Source organism: Labrus bergylta, chromosome 17, assembly GCF_963930695.1.
Source record: "Labrus bergylta chromosome 17, fLabBer1.1, whole genome shotgun sequence".
In the NCBI taxonomy this organism is placed as follows: domain Eukaryota; kingdom Metazoa; phylum Chordata; class Actinopteri; order Labriformes; family Labridae; genus Labrus; species Labrus bergylta.
Window position 1 is genome coordinate 8,947,568 of NC_089211.1, and position 18,747 is coordinate 8,966,314.

At 41.7% G+C, this 18,747-nt stretch overlaps 1 protein-coding gene and 1 long non-coding RNA gene across 2 annotated transcripts in view; both read right to left on the reverse strand.

The window, feature by feature from the left end:
* Positions 1 to 1,501, reverse strand: part of LOC136183165 (uncharacterized) — a 2,671-nt gene extending 1,170 nt beyond the window's left edge. Inside the window, exons 1-2 of the long non-coding RNA XR_010669000.1 lie at positions 1,451 to 1,501; positions 1 to 605 (exon numbers count right to left, since the gene is read on the reverse strand). The exon at positions 1 to 605 is cut by the window's left edge and continues 1,170 nt beyond it. This is a non-coding gene — a long non-coding RNA (uncharacterized lncRNA). The remainder of the gene's footprint in view (positions 606 to 1,450) is intronic.
* A 13,692-nt stretch (positions 1,502 to 15,193) lies between these two features.
* LOC136183204 (G-protein coupled receptor-associated protein LMBRD2B-like) lies at positions 15,194 to 16,132 on the reverse strand. The gene is made up of 5 exons (XM_065965800.1): positions 16,106 to 16,132; positions 15,896 to 15,992; positions 15,773 to 15,819; positions 15,406 to 15,520; positions 15,194 to 15,327 (listed from the first exon to the last, which is right to left on the reverse strand). The coding sequence occupies exons 1-5, from the start codon at positions 16,130 to 16,132 to the stop codon at positions 15,194 to 15,196; spliced, it is 420 nt and encodes a 139-aa protein (XP_065821872.1).
* Positions 16,133 to 18,747: the final 2,615 nt, after the last annotated feature.

Genomic DNA, 18,747 nt, shown 5'->3' on the forward strand with positions numbered 1-18,747 from the left:
ACTGTTTGAGGAGATGAGGGGGCGGAGTGTCCCGTGTGAACGCCGCAGAAGAGCGTCAGCGGGGAGAGTCCCCGAGCAGTCGTTTTGATTTAACATGACGGACAACTCGGGTTCTCTTGCTGTGAGCTGTGGATGAAGTGAAGCTGAGAGTGATCGTGTTTCAAACATGACAAAAAGAGAAATACATTCACAAATATAGATGACCTTCCTTCATGTGACCTGTGATGAAAGTGACAACATGCAGCAAGGTGTGACTCTCTTTTAGAGCATGCTCAGACGGTTAGAGCGCCCCCTGCCTGACATGCAGGGGTCTTAGACGTGTCTCCATGACAGTTAGTGTAACATGGTTAGCTTCAATATTCCTTAAGCCTTCATGGACAGGATTATGGATCATTTAGGGGGACAGACCGTCACTGATACAGGCCACCTGCTGTTAAGTTACCGTGCATCCTGGGAAACAGAGGTCATGTGGTACATTCACTTCCTTCAAACTTTAATGCGTGTTCCAGTTTATGGCTCCCCTTCACCTTTCTTCTTCCCGTCAGACGTCGTCGAATATTCGGCTGCGTGACGAAGACATGGACAGATATCGTCCTCCTGCATGTCTGAAAGAGCGACACAGTAAAGAAGAGAGAGCTTCATTACTCATCATGACTGGATGGAAATAAAAACACAACAGAGCGTCACAGAAAAAGTGTTCAAGGGTTCAATCTGAGAGAATCGCTATGATGACGACACGGGAGGTGTGTCTTCATTTATGTCAAACATGTCAAAGAGTTTTAATAAGTTTCCCCAACTAACCAGCCCAATCTGATTCCTTGGTTTTTGCCCATCGTCGACTGAAAGTCAAACGTTTGGTTTTTTTGTGCTCATTGATCCACAGATTTATTTTAGTTTATCCACATGGTTAATCTCTTTGTCTTCTAATGTTGGAATAACTATCTATTCTATGATAGGACTTGATTCATCATCAAACTGTAGAGAGAGATAGAAACATTTATCGTGTTGATCCCTCAGTTATCAAACACTTGAGGAAAAGATATTTAATGAAGACACTCATGAGCGTGTACGAGCCTGACTCTCTGCAGAGTGATGATGAATGTTGTAATCCAATAGCGCCCTCTGCTGGTGACAGAGAACTGCTAGTGTTTGACTGGTGAACACATCTGAAAATATGGGTGAATATCTGAGATAAAATAAGTCCATAACCACTGGATAAGGATAAATGATTTTGTCTCTACAATGAGCAATGAAGGATTTCAAACAGACAACTCTACGTAACATTAGACATGAAACACCCCCACAGAGCTGGAATGGAACGGTCCCTGTGCTCGTCTGGCAGTCGACTGAGACTCTGACCAATGAATCATGGAGTATTGGGCTACATGGTTCTTTGAACTCTTGGATCATCAGTCACATTTCCTTAGGAATAAAAGTGTGCCGTGTTTACCTCCCAGACTCTGAGTCCAGAGCGTCATCTGTCAGAGACTCAGCGTTGAAGTTGAAGTGTCTGATGTAACCAGGACAGAGATAATATAAGTTTACAATGGGTGCGTCTGGAGATAGTATCTGAAGGAGATTTAGGAGTCCCCTTAGGTGGAATGTTTAAACTGAGGTGTTGTATAGGAGTATTGCCATATATGGTTGTGTAACTTGATGTTTTTATGACCCAAGACGGAAAACAGATGTTTGGATGCATATAAGCAATTGTCTCTGTGTGTTCGACAGAGATCATTATTGGCTTCTTGATCCTCCTGGTCAGACGTGACCAGTGATTCTGTTTCTTGCTTAAATAAAATTATACTCTTTGAAAGCAAGTCAGTCTCAACGGCGAATTTCTTCATCATCAAACATATCAACAACAAGGAAATCCACATCAATTTTGGCGTCACGGAACAGGATCAGTTGGGGCCTTCTGCAGGGGACCACAGCTTGTTTATTATTTCCATCACTTCGTAAGTGTTTCTTTCTTTTTTCTGCACATATTGCGGAGCTGTTTCTGTCGTCTACCGGCAATTTTGGCCGCACTGTCAAAGAACTGAAGTGCAATGATGTGTTGATGTTGGAGTAATTCTCCGTCTAAATTGGGGTTTATTGAGTTAAAAAGTATATAAATAAAGGGGAATAAAATAAAGAAGAGATAAATAAGAGAAGAAGAGATGAATAAAGTTGAAAGGTAATGATAGCATAAGTGCAACTAGTAACGAGACCAGTTAGCTAAATAACCATGCAAGTTTAACAAGGACAGGGCCCGTATCCTCTTAACAGTAAGTCATGTGTAAATTAGACACTGAAGTGAAAGTTGGCTTTAAGAAGTAGTCAAATTTGAGTAAAAATAAATAAAGGGGATCCCTGGCCAGGGTATTTGAATAGATGATAAACGTATAATGTAGGAAAATAAAAGAGAAGAAATAAAGATGAGAAGTGTAAAGATGAGAAGTAAAAAGATGAAAAGTGAAGATAAGGAATAAAGATAAGAGTTTTGAGAAAAGTGGGAAAAAAGCGCTGAGTAAAGGAAAAAGTGTGCATTGAAGCATGCAGTGTGAAGTAATTTGTTAAAAGACAATTTGTTAAAAGTCTGACCAAAGTAAAAGATTGGATAGAGGAAAATTATAAATGAGTCGACTTCAAAATCTGAACTGAAATGTGTGTGCACTCGCTGAGGCGCGGCTGTTCTTGGAATGTGTGTGGCGCAAGCTCTATACAGCCTGAAGTGTTTGTGTGGCTGCTGGACGGTCTTTGTCTCTGTCTGTGTCTTGTCTCTTGTGTTGTGATTTGGATGGTTTTGAGAGGTCTGTGTGGTGTGGAGATGTGTATTTGATCCGGAAATGTTCTTGTATATGTGTGATTGATAAATAGAATAGATGTATTATTAAATAGGCATATGTAGCAGGTGATTGGTTAAAAGGCGATTTAGTAACTTATAAGAGGGGACATTTTTGCTTCATCAGTGTTAAAAATCTATGAGCCCTTTGTCTAAGGGGACGTTTATATATCCGATTTGATAAAAAATATGAGCCTTTGTTTCAGAGGACTTTTACTTATCTGATCTTCATCAGTGTTAAAAACCTATGAGCCCTTTGTTTCAGGGGACTTTATATATTCAATTTGATAAAAATCTATGAGCCCCTCAGAGGATGTTTGTTTAATCTGATAAATACACATGAGCCTAATAAAGGACGTTTATACATAGCATAAGTGTATATAGTATCTGTTTTTAACAGAAGTGGAGAGACCAGCGAGGATAGTCTGTACCCATTCAGGTAGCAAGTTTCGAGAAAAGAACAGAAAAATTCCTGATAAAGTTTAGAACTGCCGGCTGATTGGAGTGTGAACTTCTCTTTCTGTCTGTTTGAGCGTATGTGTGTGACCACATTATGCTGCAAATTTTGTCTGTTCAAAAAGAACATATAGTTTGGTTTAAAATAGGTGAAGAAGTTGGTTTTGACTATTAGAGAATACATTTTTCTATTTGGCTGTTGACTGGGAGGATACTGTGCTGATTTCTGTGTGTGCGTAGACTCTGTGCACAGGGGTGGAGCAGTGATCTTAAAAGTGTGTGTGTTCTGTGCTAGTATATTACCACCCTCTAGGAAATCAACACATTCTGTTTCATTTAATGTTCAATAACTAAGTTTAGCTGAAACATCATATAACAAGACAAAGTTACAAAAGATAATTAGACACTAACTTTATGAACATCCATTGTGAGTAACCGAGTTAGCTCTAGAAATCAGATTCAAAACGGTTCTTTGTGATGCCATTATTTTGCTTTTCTTATTGCCTTACACCTCAGTCTCTTTTTCCGGTCTTCACATAAAATGTGCTTTTATTTAGAAAAACTGCAAAGGGGACTTCTGCTACATCGTAAAGTTATGGGAGTAAATACATACAGCTAAAATAACAACCAAGAGGAGAAAATGTTACACTTATGTTGGTTTGTGAGGTGGAATTATCTTAAAAACCTCTGTTTGGGTGACTTACTCTCTTTCAGAAGGATGCTACATGCAGCATGTTTCCATGTGTGAGCTCTGAGCTCTGACTCAGTGATGAGTGACAGGAGGATTAAATGCAAATGTAACCTTACCGTGCTTCAACTGTAATCAAATAGATATGATTGGCTTAGTTGTCACTTAATAAATCTTACTTGACCGATAAGTTTCCTTTTAATGACTCCACTAGTAAAAAGTGTACATTTCAGTGAAAGTAGGGGTGTCACAGCACCCACAGCACCCACGGGTGAGATGTGCCTGTCTGTGCATTAAATGCACTAGGTTTGGACCATAGGGTTTGGAGACGATGTTAACCCTTTGACAGCCAGGTTAGACTGGAAGCCCTTGCTAAAATTAGGAGGCGGGTCCAAGAGGCGTTGCCTCACATAGAAAGCCAATTAGCTTACTCCTCCTGTTAAGGGGAGTGGAGAGGTAGCCCCCTCTCCTCCTTCTTCTCTCTGTGGGACACAGAGGGAAGGAAAACACACCCCCAGTAGGGAGACAGCCTTTGCAATAGATAAAATATATATATAGATAAAGATTCCAGATAATGTGTGCATATTTCACTGAATTGTTATTGCATTGTGTATATGGATTCAGAGTGATTAAACTTTTGTTTTGTTTTCTTTCTGTTTTCTCTGTTTCTCTCTACTATGCTGTGTGAGAGCTAAAGGGAAGACAGACAGATGGATTGTGTCTGAACTGGATCAGTCCAAAAAGGCAGATGAGGAGAGACCCGGCGGGTACTTCACAAGCACTGGAAGCTTGCGGATGACAGCATGTAGGGATCCTGAATCCAGCTTGATCAAGGCCAGTGCGGTTTTATCCACAAACTCTTTCAACAAACACCTGAACTTTTCTATCTGTGTATACACATTTTTTATAGTCAACATCTTTGATACATGCTTAGTCTGTTTTAGCATAGAGGCTTACATTGTTTCTTCTATGTATCACATTACAATTATATAGGAGGAAGTCTTGGCAACAGACTGACTAATTGAAGCATTTGGTCAATAATGGAGTATTTTTGATTTGATTGATCATTTATGGAAAAGTTGATTTGATTCAAATGCAGTTGAGTGCTGTGAATGCTGGTTTCATTGTCTGAGTATGGTCTAGCTTGACCTGGGCTATTTTGAGATGGAACATTGACATTATTTCCATAATTTTAAAGATAAATAAGTGTGATTAGATGCATTAGGTGATAAAGAAGTGCTTTTGCTTTTATAGTAAGAAGGCTTTGGTCTCCTTTGGGGTTGGCAAATTCATTCACTTTAAAGTGTGGTAACAGTACTTTCTAAATAGTTTGACTTATAATACGAGGAACTAAGAGGGTCATTGTAATGTCAAAGATGGACACCAAAATTACAAAATCAATCACTCCTGTTGATGTAGTACAGAAGACTAATCCTCTCGTTAAAGATATTCCAAAAATATCAGAAAAATGGAGTAAGCGTTGGCCTGACATTGACCAGCCTTGGCCAGTGGAGGGGACTTTGAACCCGGATGTGATCAAAACAATACAGGTACTTGTGTCTATATACAAGGTAAAGCAGAAGAAGGGGAAAAAGGGAAAAAGGCGTATGGAGAAAAGACAAACTGAGCTTGGAGTTCTGCAGTTGTTTGAAAATGAAGGACAGAAACTGTTAGAAGCTGCAAATGAAAAAAGAGGCCGCGGTATGCAAGAAATACAGAAAAATGATAAGGCAGTGGGTAAGTTAATGGAGAAGGTTAACACACCCTTCTCACATACTGCCTTAGTAAAGAAGCCCCCGCCTTATGAGAAGGAAGTGAAGTTTACTGATGTTTACCCCCAGCTCCCAGTGATTATACAGAAGGGCAACTATCACATCACAGACGAGGATGAACAAATAATCGAGAAGGGAAAGGCTACAACGACCATAGAAATGTACCCAAGCTCCGACAGCAAACATGAAAAGACCCGTTTGAGAAGTTGGAGCGGTCAGCAGTTCAGACGACTGGACATAGAGGATGACAGTGAGAGTGATTCGGATGAAGCTGTTGGTGGATATGACCCAGCAGTAAGACGGATGTTGGCTAAAGCGGAGAAAAAAGGAGACAAGCCAATAAGAAGAGTGGATCCAGGAAAGGACGACACAGATGTGAGCAATGATGATGAAGACTCAGAGAGAGAAGGTCCTTCATATCTTCACCCATTAGCAGCCGGTTTAGGGGTGGAAGATGATGGATGCAGCGCTTTAAGAGAGGTGGAGAGAACTATAGATAGATGCCTTGTGAAAATGAATGAATCTACCTGTCCAGCAACCCAGCATGTCTTGGAAAGGCAACTAGAGGAACTGAAAAAAACACGGAAGAAAATACAGAAGAAGTCTCAAAGGTCTGACACTTTGGGGTATGAATTACGTCCAAGAAAAGAAAAGAGATTCAATAAAATGTGTCCAGTAATTGTGCGAGGTCAAAATTTAGAGTATAAACCTTGGCAAAGTACAGACATGTCAAACATACTTGAAAAGTTACCCACTCTTCAAGATGGAGCGCATCCTTGGATTTCGAAGTTGGAAGAGGTTTTGGTGGGAACACAGCCTGCCATGGGAGACATTAAGAGACTCTTGGCTAGCCTCATTGGGGTCCCAGCGATGGAGGAAATCCTGCAGGCGGCAGGCCTTAATAGATATGTGGCAACTGCAGTATATGATCCGGAATTGTTGGCTGCCAGTAGAGGTCGGATGTGGAGAGCATTGAGAGATACATTTCCAACCAACGTACACCCTGATAATATTCTCATTGAACCATTGGGCCCACAGGAAAACCCAAGAGCTTATGTGTCAAGGGCTCATCAAGTGTGGAGAAATGTCACAGGAAATGACCCAGATTTGAATCAAATGGAGCAATCAATTTTGAGAGCTAAGATACAGAAGGGATTGCCCCTACCAGTGCGGAGCAAGCTGGCGGAGGTGGTTGGTCTTGGAAGCATGGCAAAAGGTGTGTATACAGATCACATAGCACATCAAGTTGATCTGTATCGGAAAAAAGAGCATGACCAGAAGGAACAGGACCAGGAAACTCTTAGAAAGCTTAACCAACTACAGCTGGTGGATAATAAGAAGAAGGAGAAGAAACAAGCTGTGGTTATGCAGAGTCAGCCTCAATCAACTCAATCAGGAAATTTTCAACAATCTTGGGGAGCATGTCATAATTGTGGTCAGATAGGCCACTTTGCTCGTAACTGTGATAAAACAGGAGGAGGTTTCAGAAGAGGCTTCAGAGGAGGCTTCAGAGGAGACATCAGAGGAAAACCAAGGGAACTCATGGGACCGGTGAACCCTTACAGGGGCCCGGAGCCAGGGTTCTAGGGGTGCCCAGAAGACTCGAAAGGGGGGTGTCAGCTGGTAGTGTCAGGGCCGGAGCAAGATCCAACAATAGTGGTGAAAGTCAATGATCAACCATTGGAAGTAATGGCGGATTGCGGAGCAGCTTTTACCTGTGTTCGGCCTGAAGATGCTATACATCTCCCCATGTCTGACCAATTGGTACGGACGATCGGGTTTGAGGGTGTGAAACAGCTGATTCCTCTCACAAAACCAATTGAGCTCTGCTATAAACATCGGAAAATCACAATACCTATATTGGTGTCAAAACATACGCCCATTGCACTCTTGGGAAGAGATGCTTTATGCAAACTGAATTGTACAATACGGTGTACACCAGACGGCTGTCTGGTGGATGTGCCGAGTGATGTTTATCACCAACTATTTATGACACCGGAGACTGACACTTCTTCAGTGTACTGGATTGGAAATCTTAGTCCAGAGCTATTGGAGCCGGCCAAGCTGTGGGAGAAGTTCATTGTAGCAAATATGCCTAATGCTAAGCTCCCTGAGTATTCACACCACTGCACACTTAAATATTTTAAGAACGCTGGTCAAATAAATCCGGAGGAGTGGTTGAGTAGTCAACCTAAACAGGTTCACCTTAACTCATGTTGCATGATTTTGGGGCCACAAGGAGCAGCGATGAAGATAAACAGTGATGATTATCTTAACAAGGAGCACGACATCAAGGAAAGTGTTCCACATGTGACTTTGCTGGTTGCTGAAGGATTTGAACAGAAGCATATAGGGGCAATGATGGCAGAAGCTGAGAAAATACAGTTTGCACCAACAAAGGAGAATCCTGCTATCTGGATGAGTGAAGATCAGCAATTCATGAAAATCATGATCTCAGCTCAAGGACAAGGACGACCACAAGTGGTGATAATGACTCATGAGTCGATTTTCAGTGCTAAATTAGACTCAGATAGTATGACAGAGGGGATGTTACAACAAGTTCCAGAATGTTTGTGGTCACGGCATAGTACTGATATTGGCCTTGTGAAGTCAGCCCAACCGGTGAGAGTTGAACTTCGACCAGGAAGCAAACCTCCTTGGAAGAACCAATATCCACTAAAAGAGGAGGCAATTCAAGGGATTGAACCACAAATTGAAGGTCTGTTGCAAGCAGGTGTGTTGGAGAAATGTTCAGATCCACAGAGTAACACACCTATATTGCCTTTAAAGAAGCCAGATGAATCGTATCGCTTGGTACATGATTTAAGAGAGGTAAATGAAGTGGTGGCTGACTTTTCGGCGGATGTGCCCGATCCTCATACTATGTTGGCCCAAATTCCCCCAGACGCTACACATTTCACAGTGTTAGATTTGTGTGGAGCATTTTTTAGTGTTCCACTAAGTGAAGAAAGTCAAGGGTTGTTTGGATTTACATATAAAGGACAGGCTTTCAAATATAAGAGGCTCCCTCAAGGATTCAAACATAGCCCTCATATTTTCAATAAAGTGTTGAAGGATGATTTGGCAGGGTTAAATCAGAATTTGAAAAGTACTGTTATTCAGTATGTAGATGACATTGTCATCTGTTCACCAGATAAGGAAACGTGCCAAAAAGATTCAATTAAATTGTTGCAGTTATTGGCAGAAAAAGGACACAAGGCTTCTCGGAAGAAGTTGCAATTCTGTCAGGAGAAGGTGGTGTATCTGGATCAAACAATAACTCAGGGACACAGAGGCATCTCTGACAACCATTTGGAAGCCATTCGAAAGGCGCCGAAGCCCAGAACAGTCAGAGAGATGATGACATTTCTTGGAATTGCGGGATATTCTTCAGCATGGGTGGAGGACTATGCCACTCTAACAGGGCCTTTGAGGGCTATGATCAAAGAAACCGGGAATGCTCAACTCCATTGCAATCTCACCTGGACGCAGGAAAGTCTTGTGGCATTTGAGACAATTAAACAGAGGTTACAGGAAGCACCAGCGCTAGCATTGCCAGATTATTCTAAGAACTTTTTGTTGTATGTGTCTACATCCACTGGGGGTAAATATGCATGTGCAGTTCTTTGTCAGCCCACAGGTACGGGGACAAGTCCTCAACCTGTTTCTTATTATTCTACTGGCTATTCTGAAGTGGAGATGGGGTTACCACTGTGCTACAGAGCAATGGCGGGAGTTTATCTAATGTATGATAAAGCATCATCAGTAACTATGGGTTACCCTGTAACAATTCTTACCCACCATAGTCTCAGAAATCTTCTGAACTTTGGTAAATATACTTTGACTATGCCTAGGCTTAGAGACTATCATAGGCTTTTAGAGCAGGAAGATGTCACCTTGGTAAGGTGTGTCACAGTAAATCCAGCTGAGAACTTGCCGACTCCAGAGGATGGGGAGCCACATGATTGTGTTCAGGAAGTGGAGAGATATTCGAAGCTCCGGTCGGATTTACAAGCTCTTCCACTGCATGAGTCGGATGTGGAGTATTGGACTGATGGGTCCTGCTATCGTGTGGATGATGCATTGAGTGCTGGTTATGCAGTAGTCAAAGCCCAGGGGACGGAGTTTGTTGTTGAAAAAGCAGAAGAAATACCACAACCTGCATCTGCACAGCTTGCTGAGCTAGTGGGGCTGACTGAAGCATGTCTGTTGGCTGAAGGCAAGCGGGTGACGATATATACAGATTCGGCATATGCACATAATGTGTGCCACCTATTTGGATCGGTGTGGAAGAATCGGGGGTTTAAGAAAACAGATGGTTCTCCGATACAGCATCATGCCCAGATAATGAAATTGTTGCATGCGATGATGAAGCCGAAGGAAATCTCAGTGACTAAGTGTGCAGCACACAAAAAGGACATGTCAAGGGTCACACAAGGTAACAAAGTAGCTGATGAGGCTGCAAAGGCGATAACAGGAGCAAACAAATTGGGCAAAGTTCTTCTGATCACCCATGAAGTGGACTTGGAGGATAACATTACGCTCAGGGATGTTGTCTCAATGCAAGAAGCTGCTTCTGCGATGGATAAACAATTGTGGAGAGACAGAGGAGCCACTCAAGATTCCACTGGCCTGTGGAGAAATCATGAAGGACTGCTGGTAGCGCCCCCAGACCTGCTGGGTCTGATGATCCAGGAGGCACATGGTTTAGCCCATGTTGCAAGGGGGGAGGTTAGGAGAAAGATCACGAAAGAATATGGTTTTTGGGCACCGTACTTGCTTGAACAGATTGATTATGTCATAGGCAGGTGTACTATCTGTCTAAAAAACAACGTTCGTAGGGGTGTGATGGTTCCTCCCGGTTATATTCCAACGCCAACAGGTCCTATGCGTGAGTTAGTTGTGGATTTTGTTGACATGATAAGACCGGTAGGAGGTAAAAGATACATGTTAGTTGTTGTGGATAGATTTTCAAGGTGGCCCGAGGCCTGTCCAACTAAGCGGAAAGATGCTCAGTCTGTTGCCAAGTTTTTGTGTCGTGAGGTTATAAGCAGGTGGGGACTCCCAGATCGCATATCCTCAGATAATGGGAAAGAGTTCGTAGATAAAACAGTAAGACTAATTCTGCAAAAATTGGGAATTAAACAACGTTTAGGAGCTGTTTATCATCCGCAAAGCCAAGGTGCTTGTGAAAAAATGAATGGTGTGTTAAAAAACCGCATTGTTAAAATCTGCCAACACACAGGTTTGAATTGGGTGGAAGCGCTTCCACTGGCGTTAATGGTGTGTCGTTCAAGTGGGCTCCGTGAATTGCGCATGACACCCCATGAGTTGGCAATGGGCAGACGGATGCCGACACCTTGTTTGCGTACAAGTGGCAAGGGTCCAAGTTTAGCCCTTTTAGAAGATGAAATGCGAGTGTATGTTAATTACATGGCTGCTTTACATAAGAGAATATACACATATGTCTCTGACAGGCAAAAACGAGAGGAGGTGCAAGAGAGACTCGATGAGCAAAAGACGAATGCAGTGCAACCTGGAGACAAGGTATTCGTGAAGGTGTTTAGGAGGAAGTGGTTTAATGAACGCCGCGAAGGACCATTTGAAGTAGTCCGCAGTACGGGAACTGCGGTCCAGGTTAAAGGGTCTCCTACCTGGTATCATTTATCACATTGTGTTAAAGCGCCAACAGAAGAGGTTCCACGATCACAGAACCGAGATGTTGAAAGCGCAAGAGAGCCAACAGAAGCTGCAGAAGCAGCAGAGTTTCGTGCAGACCCCCAAGGTCACGATCCGGAAGAAGGGATTGACCATGTTGGGGCTATGCATGATGATTTTGATTACACTTTTGATGATGTCAGGGATGACTTGTCAGTCCATGAGCAAGAAAGACGATTTGGTGACATTGATTTACAACATGTCCCAGAAACAACAGAGTCTATTTCTCAAGAGCATGAGTCAAAGACTCCAGAGGGCTGTGATGCCTCTACAGGAAAATTCACAGACCCAGTTGGACCAAGGAGTCCAAGGCCAACCCGAAGAAAGGTTAGACCAAAACGTTACGAGGACTAGAGTAGAAGTGATTTTGGGAAAGTCAGTTCAGCTCCCATGTCAGTGTACAAAGGAAAATAATGGGAAAGGGAAATTCCGAGTCAAGTGGGAAGATAGCCATGGTAAGGTTATTGATTTATTGGGGACATCACCACTAGAAAAGTATGTGTTGCTTAATGATCGAAGAAGGTCAAAGATTGAGGGAGACTGTAGTCTTTATTTACGTAGATCTCAGATTGAAGATCAAGGTGACTATAAGTGTACATATTATGACCCAAAATTAGTAAATATGGGAGAGCATAGTGTCCAATTGGGGTTAGGTTACAGAAACAGTATTGTGACTTTAGTGGTACTAAATGAAACTAGAATTGCAAAACCCCTGGTTGTTGAAGTAGGAAAACTGTCAACTACCATATCAACTCTCCCGCTGATTGAGAAAATAAAGCAGACATCCACCTTTTCAAAACTGAAGGTTACTGACGTCACAGAGATATTGCGTCTAAATACAGCTGAGCCTCAAATGATTTCTACAACTCAAATTCCTGTAAACATTGTGATTAAAGCTACGTTAGGGAATTCAGCACGCCTTCCATGTAAATGTGGAAAATGGAATAATGATGGTAATAATCCCCCTAATTGGAAAAATGCTCGTGGTGAAGAAATAGTGCTAACAGGACCTGAAATTAATAGTGTGCCTCCTGATCAAAGAAAGTATATTTTGTATAATCACATAAGGTTGTTTAGGGTTGAAGACGACTGTACACTTGTCCTAATCAATGTAACAGGGGAAGATCAGGGAGAATATACATGCACTTATTTGGATCCAGAGTTTAAATTTGTACCATATCACAATTATTGGGTAAAAGGGTATAGAACTCGTAAGATAATGCTTGTGGTAGAAGGCCTAGATCCTATTGAAGTAGTTACGGTGGCTAAAGAGGTTCAAAAGCAACTAGTCACTCCAAGGGTGACTGATGAACAGATGATGTCTACTACTGTAGCTCAGAGAATAACTAGTAGTATTAACGTATCAACTTTGGTTACTACTCTAGCTGCGAGTAATTTTACAAGTGAGGTTGTAAAGATGGGATCTACTATCAACGAAACAATGATGAGTTCTTCGGTGTCTACAAAGTCTGTAGGTATGATGTTGACATCTGTTGCTACATCTACATTAGTTAAGGCAGCTGAAACAATTCAGATGACTATGTCGAATCTGATTGGTGATTTTGTAGATGCTGACGGAACATCAGAAGTCATGACTAAACATCTTCATGCATTAGAGAAGCGTGAAACCCAATGGAAAGCTTATGGGTTTGATTCCTCGGTGTTGCAAATTGCAGACCCGTGGGCAAGTAGAAATATGTGGTACCAACAGTTGACTCATTCTGTTAGATTGGCTAGTAATTTGAGTGGTCCATGTGTCGTGAGAGTTCCAGCACCAGGCACATGGCCTTCAATTCTAGAGACGGTACCAGAACCTTTAACTTCTAAATGTCAAAATTATGTGCTATCGTGGTTGGTATTTAAGCAACAAGCACCATATGATTATTTGATGGCCGTGTCGGTGCATCTATTTACACCTCAACGGAATTGTGCTTGGTTGAAGAACTTATCATATATAAATCTCCTTGATCAGTATGAAGATATTACGACAGCAGTCCCTGATCCTATGGAAGTGACACCTGTGAAGGTTAAATCTTGTTTTTGTTCAAATGGTACTCATGGTGGAGATGGTATGTTTATGGGAATATCAGAATGTGATAACTATATGATGCAATTTGGACAACGTGATCAAAGGGCTATTGATGACATGTATATAGTGACCTTTCATGCACCACATCGCCGACTGAGTAAAACTCTAAGTGTAAAGAATCAAACTTTACCGGGTAATTTTACCATAGGAACATTTAAAGATATCTGGTGGATTTGTGGTGATAAGGCATACTTATTTTTACCTTATGGTTGGATTGGATGTTGTTATATGGCACAGTTGAAACTTCCGTATGATGTTTTTGTTATTCAGAAGGGACAAGGGTCTGATGAGGATAACTCTACGACAATCTCTAGCAGTAGAAAGAAAAGAGATTTGGCACAATTTCACAACTTAGAGTCTTTTCATTGGAGGTCATAGAGATTGGAGAGAAATATCCATTTTTGAATATCTGAATTCAACATTGACTCACTATTATTTTGAACTGGAAGTGAATTGATAAAAGGGGGGAATTGAATATTTTAATCATGTATATTAATCATGTATATGTTAATCATGTAGTGGAATAATGTGAAAGTATGATACAAAAATGAATATCTTTGATGGTTTTGTATGTACAAAGATACTGGCTGTTGATTTTTCTTCCCAGGATGATATTTGGGAGACCAATGTGAAGGTGGCTGATTGTCCAGAGATTCTTCCAGATTAATGGAGTTGAAACAACCAAACTTAAGAAAATGGAGGATGGAAATGGACAACGGAAACCTGAATGAAGACATCATGATGAGGGGTTTCGATTGAAAAATCATTGAAGGTTTATTACAATGTAACTTGTATTGTTGATAAATATTTTTGTATGTTTTACTTTATAGTAGATATTTTTAGCAAGACATATTTTTCTGGAACTGTATAAGATGCATATATTGGGACCTCAGGTGTTTTCTTTCTTTATCGATCCTTAGGGAAAGTGGTGTTAGGTAGGGAGAGGTCCATTGGAAGGTGCGATGGGTCGACCAGCCTGACTTTGGACAATTTTTAGATTTTATTTCTGAGGTTTTGAATGTGTGCATTTATATATCATCCTGAAAAGTTTTCATAACCCTTTTTCTTTTTAATTGGTTTGGAGTACTATAGGTGGTTGCCTGGGGCAGAAGAACCGTGAGAGAGTTTTCCTGTCTAGATTGTTTGATGGATAATAAAGAAAGATAGCTGCCTGATGGGTTTTTCGCTCTCACACTCCACAAATAAAATTTTACTATATCACTAAGGTTAAGCATGAACAGAAGTGATTCGTATGAGGCTAATTAACATCATAATTGTATAATTTATCTCGTTTGCGAGACTATAGTCTCGCTAGGGGGGACTATGAAGTGTCTGATGTAACCAGGACAGAGATAATATAAGTTTACAATGGGTGTGTCTGGAGATAGTATCTGAAGGAGATTTAGGAGTCCCCTTAGGTGGAATGTTTAAACTGAGGTGTTGTATAGGAGTATTGCCATATATGGTTGTGTAACTTGATGTTTTTATGACCCAAGACGGAAAACAGATGTTTAGATGCATATAAGCAATTGTCTCTGTGTGTTCGACAGAGATCATTATTGGCTTCTTGATCCTCCTGGTCAGACGTGACCAGTGATTCTGTTTCTTGCTTAAATAAAATTATACTCTTTGAAAGCAAGTCAGTCTCAACGGCGAATTTCTTCATCATCAAACATATCAACAACAAGGAAATCCACATCAAAGTCTAAAGGTTCAGCGTCCTGCAGCAGCTCCATGCAGTCCCTCTCCGCCCGGCCTCCAGAGCGAGAGTATTTAGCTTCTGTTCAACACACCACAGCAGCTGGTTATCATCGGTCAGCGGGAGTCTTTTAGAATCTCCACAGAGGGGAGCACTTACGTCTGTTGTCTCTGGGCGTCACGGAGTCTGAGTAACTGGTCTCCTTCATCTCATGGCTGCTCCTGTTCCTCGTCGTGTAGTCATCCCTCGAGTTTCCGTAACGCTCCTTCCATTCCTGCAGAACACACACACACACACACACACACACACACACACACACACACACACACACACACACACACACACACACAGAGACACACACAGAAATCAGAGAGAGAAAGAGCGTGGGAAGTGACGTGATCAGCCTCTGTACATGAGGCGTGCAAACTAACCATGAGGGGCCCCCAGCGGTCCTCGTAATGTGGTTAAAAACAGACAAATGTGAAGTGAGCAGTGGTCTGGAGGAGTGATTTGATTGGTTACTCACTCTGCGTCTGTTCTCTCCGTCTTCTACCCTTTGCCGTTTCCTTTTCTCTGTGAAGACATCGCTGATGATTAGTTTAACCTGCATCGTTTAAAGACAGCACCATTTCTATTGTTCTGTCGTTACCTCGTCGGATCATCTCCTTGCCCTCGTCGATAAGGTCAGAGGTCATCTCACTGTCACCCACAAACTGCTGGAAGCCTAGGAGGTTGAGGCAGCGAGTCTGCAGTATCACGACAACAGAGACCAAGTCTCAAAGTCTCACAGTGTGACCTTCACATGTTTGGCTCATTAGTTTTAGGTTTCATGATTATCGCAGCGATAAACATTTTGTACTCTGATGACCGGCTCTCCTCTGGTCATAGACCCTGACCTGACCCTGGTCAGGGACCCTGGTTTCTGTTGGAGGCGTTGAGAGTTCTATTTGATGACGATGAGTATAATAAACACAGAGAGTTCAGATGTTATGAGCAGCTCGCTCTCTAGTGCAGACCCAACGTTATCTGGCGGGTAAACGGCGATCTAATGTTCACTAAATAAACCTGGCATGATGTTTATATAAAAAGAGTCCTTAATCTAAGACAATAGGTGAACAGCGGCGCAGCGTCTTTGATGAAGTGGAGTTGTCGGTCAGAAGTTCTAAAAGCGAGATGCTCATAATCCAGGATGACGTCGAGTTACATCGTCTGACGTCAACGCGTGCACAACCATATCTCCCTCTGCACGTGGTTTTACAGACTCCTTCATATGTAGGCTGATAGATCCACACTGCAGCACCGCCCCCCCCCCCCCCCCCCCCCACCAGACTGACCTGAAGTACGTGGCGATGCAGAGGATGACGATCAGCATGGGGTAGTAGATGTAGAAGCCGTTAGCGATGAAAGAGAGGACGCACATGGATCCCATGATCTGCAGAGAAACACACGAGAGGTCAGGTGTGTTTTCGCTTCCTGCAGGTGGAGTTGCCATGGTAACAGAACTTAAACTTTGATATGATTCTAGTTTGAAACCCTTGGCAACAAAAACATCAATATAAGGTCTTTTATATTTTTGGTTCAAATATGACACACAAAGCTTCGTCACTCTCTGATTCTATCCATCATGAAACTAACCGAGAACGTGAAGTTCAAAACCCGTGGGACGACTTACGGAGGTGTACGCAGTCTGCTCCTTCTGCTGGTGGGAGATGGCAGAGTCCATGTGGATCAAACCCAGGAAGTTCAGACACAGAGGAGGCGTCAGACAGCAGAACAGTCTGCAGGTCAAAGGTCACAGTCTGCATCAAACACCCTTCATCAACTTTATGCACCAGCCAGCCTGGACAGGCGGTTTTAAGGCACCCCCACATGGCCGTTTTGGACACCCCTCAGTTTGTCAGATATGAGAGCAGTTATCAGGTCAACAGGTGTTGCAGCGATGGAAGCGGGCAAGAGAAGTGGTTCAGATAGAAGTGATTGTACCCGACCTAAAAAGCCTCTGCATGTTTCTAATAAGCTCCACGAGCAGAAACGTGCTCAAACTAGGATCAATATTGGAGATGCTTTTGAAAAATGGAGAGGTTAGAACTGGGGTGTGAACGGTTACAAAAGATTGTAAACGGTTACACGACGTCATTTTTTCCGTGTCCACGGTTAATCGTTTTGGTTTTTTTTATTAATAAAAAAAAGAAAAGTGGACCGCAATCGCGCTATACAACCAATGGAGGTTGCGGCCGCTAAATAAATAGTATGTGTTATTTTTTATTTTTTTTTAACATTTTGTTTTATTGATTTTCAAACACAAAACAATAACAGCTCAGTGTACTTTAACAAAATAATTGCATAGTTGGTTCAGTAGTCACATTCAGCATCCATCAGTATAGTATACATGTGTTTAACAATGATGTTGTATAGTAGCAAGATAATCATTCAGGGATCATTATGATAAGTTGCACTTAACATTTAGAAGATTCAAGGGCTTCTCCCATTTCCTTTTAAAGAGATGAGTCTTTCCACTAATACAGTATCTTAACTTTTCCAACATCACAACATCAGATATCAGAGATTTCCACAAGTGAACAGTAGGGGATTCATCCCCAACCCATTTTGTCATTATAGCCTTCCTAGCCAACATTAAAAGAAATTGGATTATGTCCTTATGTTCCCTCAAAATGTTCGGTAGACTTCCTAGGAGGCATAGAAGTGGGCCAGGAGGCAGTTGTTGTCCTATCACCGTGCCTATTTCTCCACATACTGCTTTCCAAAATAATTTAATTTTTTCACACTCCCAAAGACAATGCATTCTAGTTCCAGTATTAGCTTTGCATTTGGAACAAATTGGGGAAGCTCCTGTTGTGAACTTACTATAAATATATGGAGATATATAAACATTATGCAAGATATTGTATTGCATCTCCTTATATCTATTACAGATTGAAATCTTGGAGGGTAACATCAGAATTTCTTCCCATGTATCTTTATCTATAGCCATCTTCAGCAGCGCCGACCATGATGTTCTTAAGGAAGCAAGTTTATCCACCTCCAAATTCTGTAGCTCAGAGTAAAACCTTGATACAAAATGTTCATTTTTTGTATGATCCAAGAAAAATCTTTCCAGCATATGCGAACCACTAAAGAAATTGAGGGTATTTGCCTTCTCCAATACATAGTGCCTGACTTGTAGATATTTGTAAAAGTCCTTGGTAGGTATATTGTACTGATCTCTCAGAGAGTCAAACGTTTTGAAGATCCCATTATTGCAAAGATCATGCACCCTTTTTAAGCCTGCTTCCTGCCACTGTTTATAGTTAGGCCCTGCCCCCTCCACTGATAAATCTGGATTGTCCACCAATGTTGTAAGCGCATTCAAGGGATAGTTTTCCTTAAACATTGCCTTTAAGCTTCTCCACATCCTTATGATATTGGTTATTAACAAGTTGTCCTTAACTAGAATTGGTAATTCCTTCAGTCGTTTGTCTAATAAATTTATAGGGGAAAAAG

Excerpts from the sequence above, each read along its gene's own strand:
- LOC136183204 (XM_065965800.1), bottom strand. The coding sequence starts at position 16,132 with ATGACCAGAGGAGAGCCGGTCATCAGA. Across the intron at positions 15,820-15,895 it reads CAAGGAGATGATCCGACGAG|AGAAAAGGAAACGGCAAAGG; the intron begins GTAACGACAGAA and ends ATGTCTTCACAG. Across the intron at positions 15,328-15,405 it reads GACGCCCAGAGACAACAGAC|AAGCTAAATACTCTCGCTCT; the intron begins GTAAGTGCTCCC and ends TGTGTTGAACAG.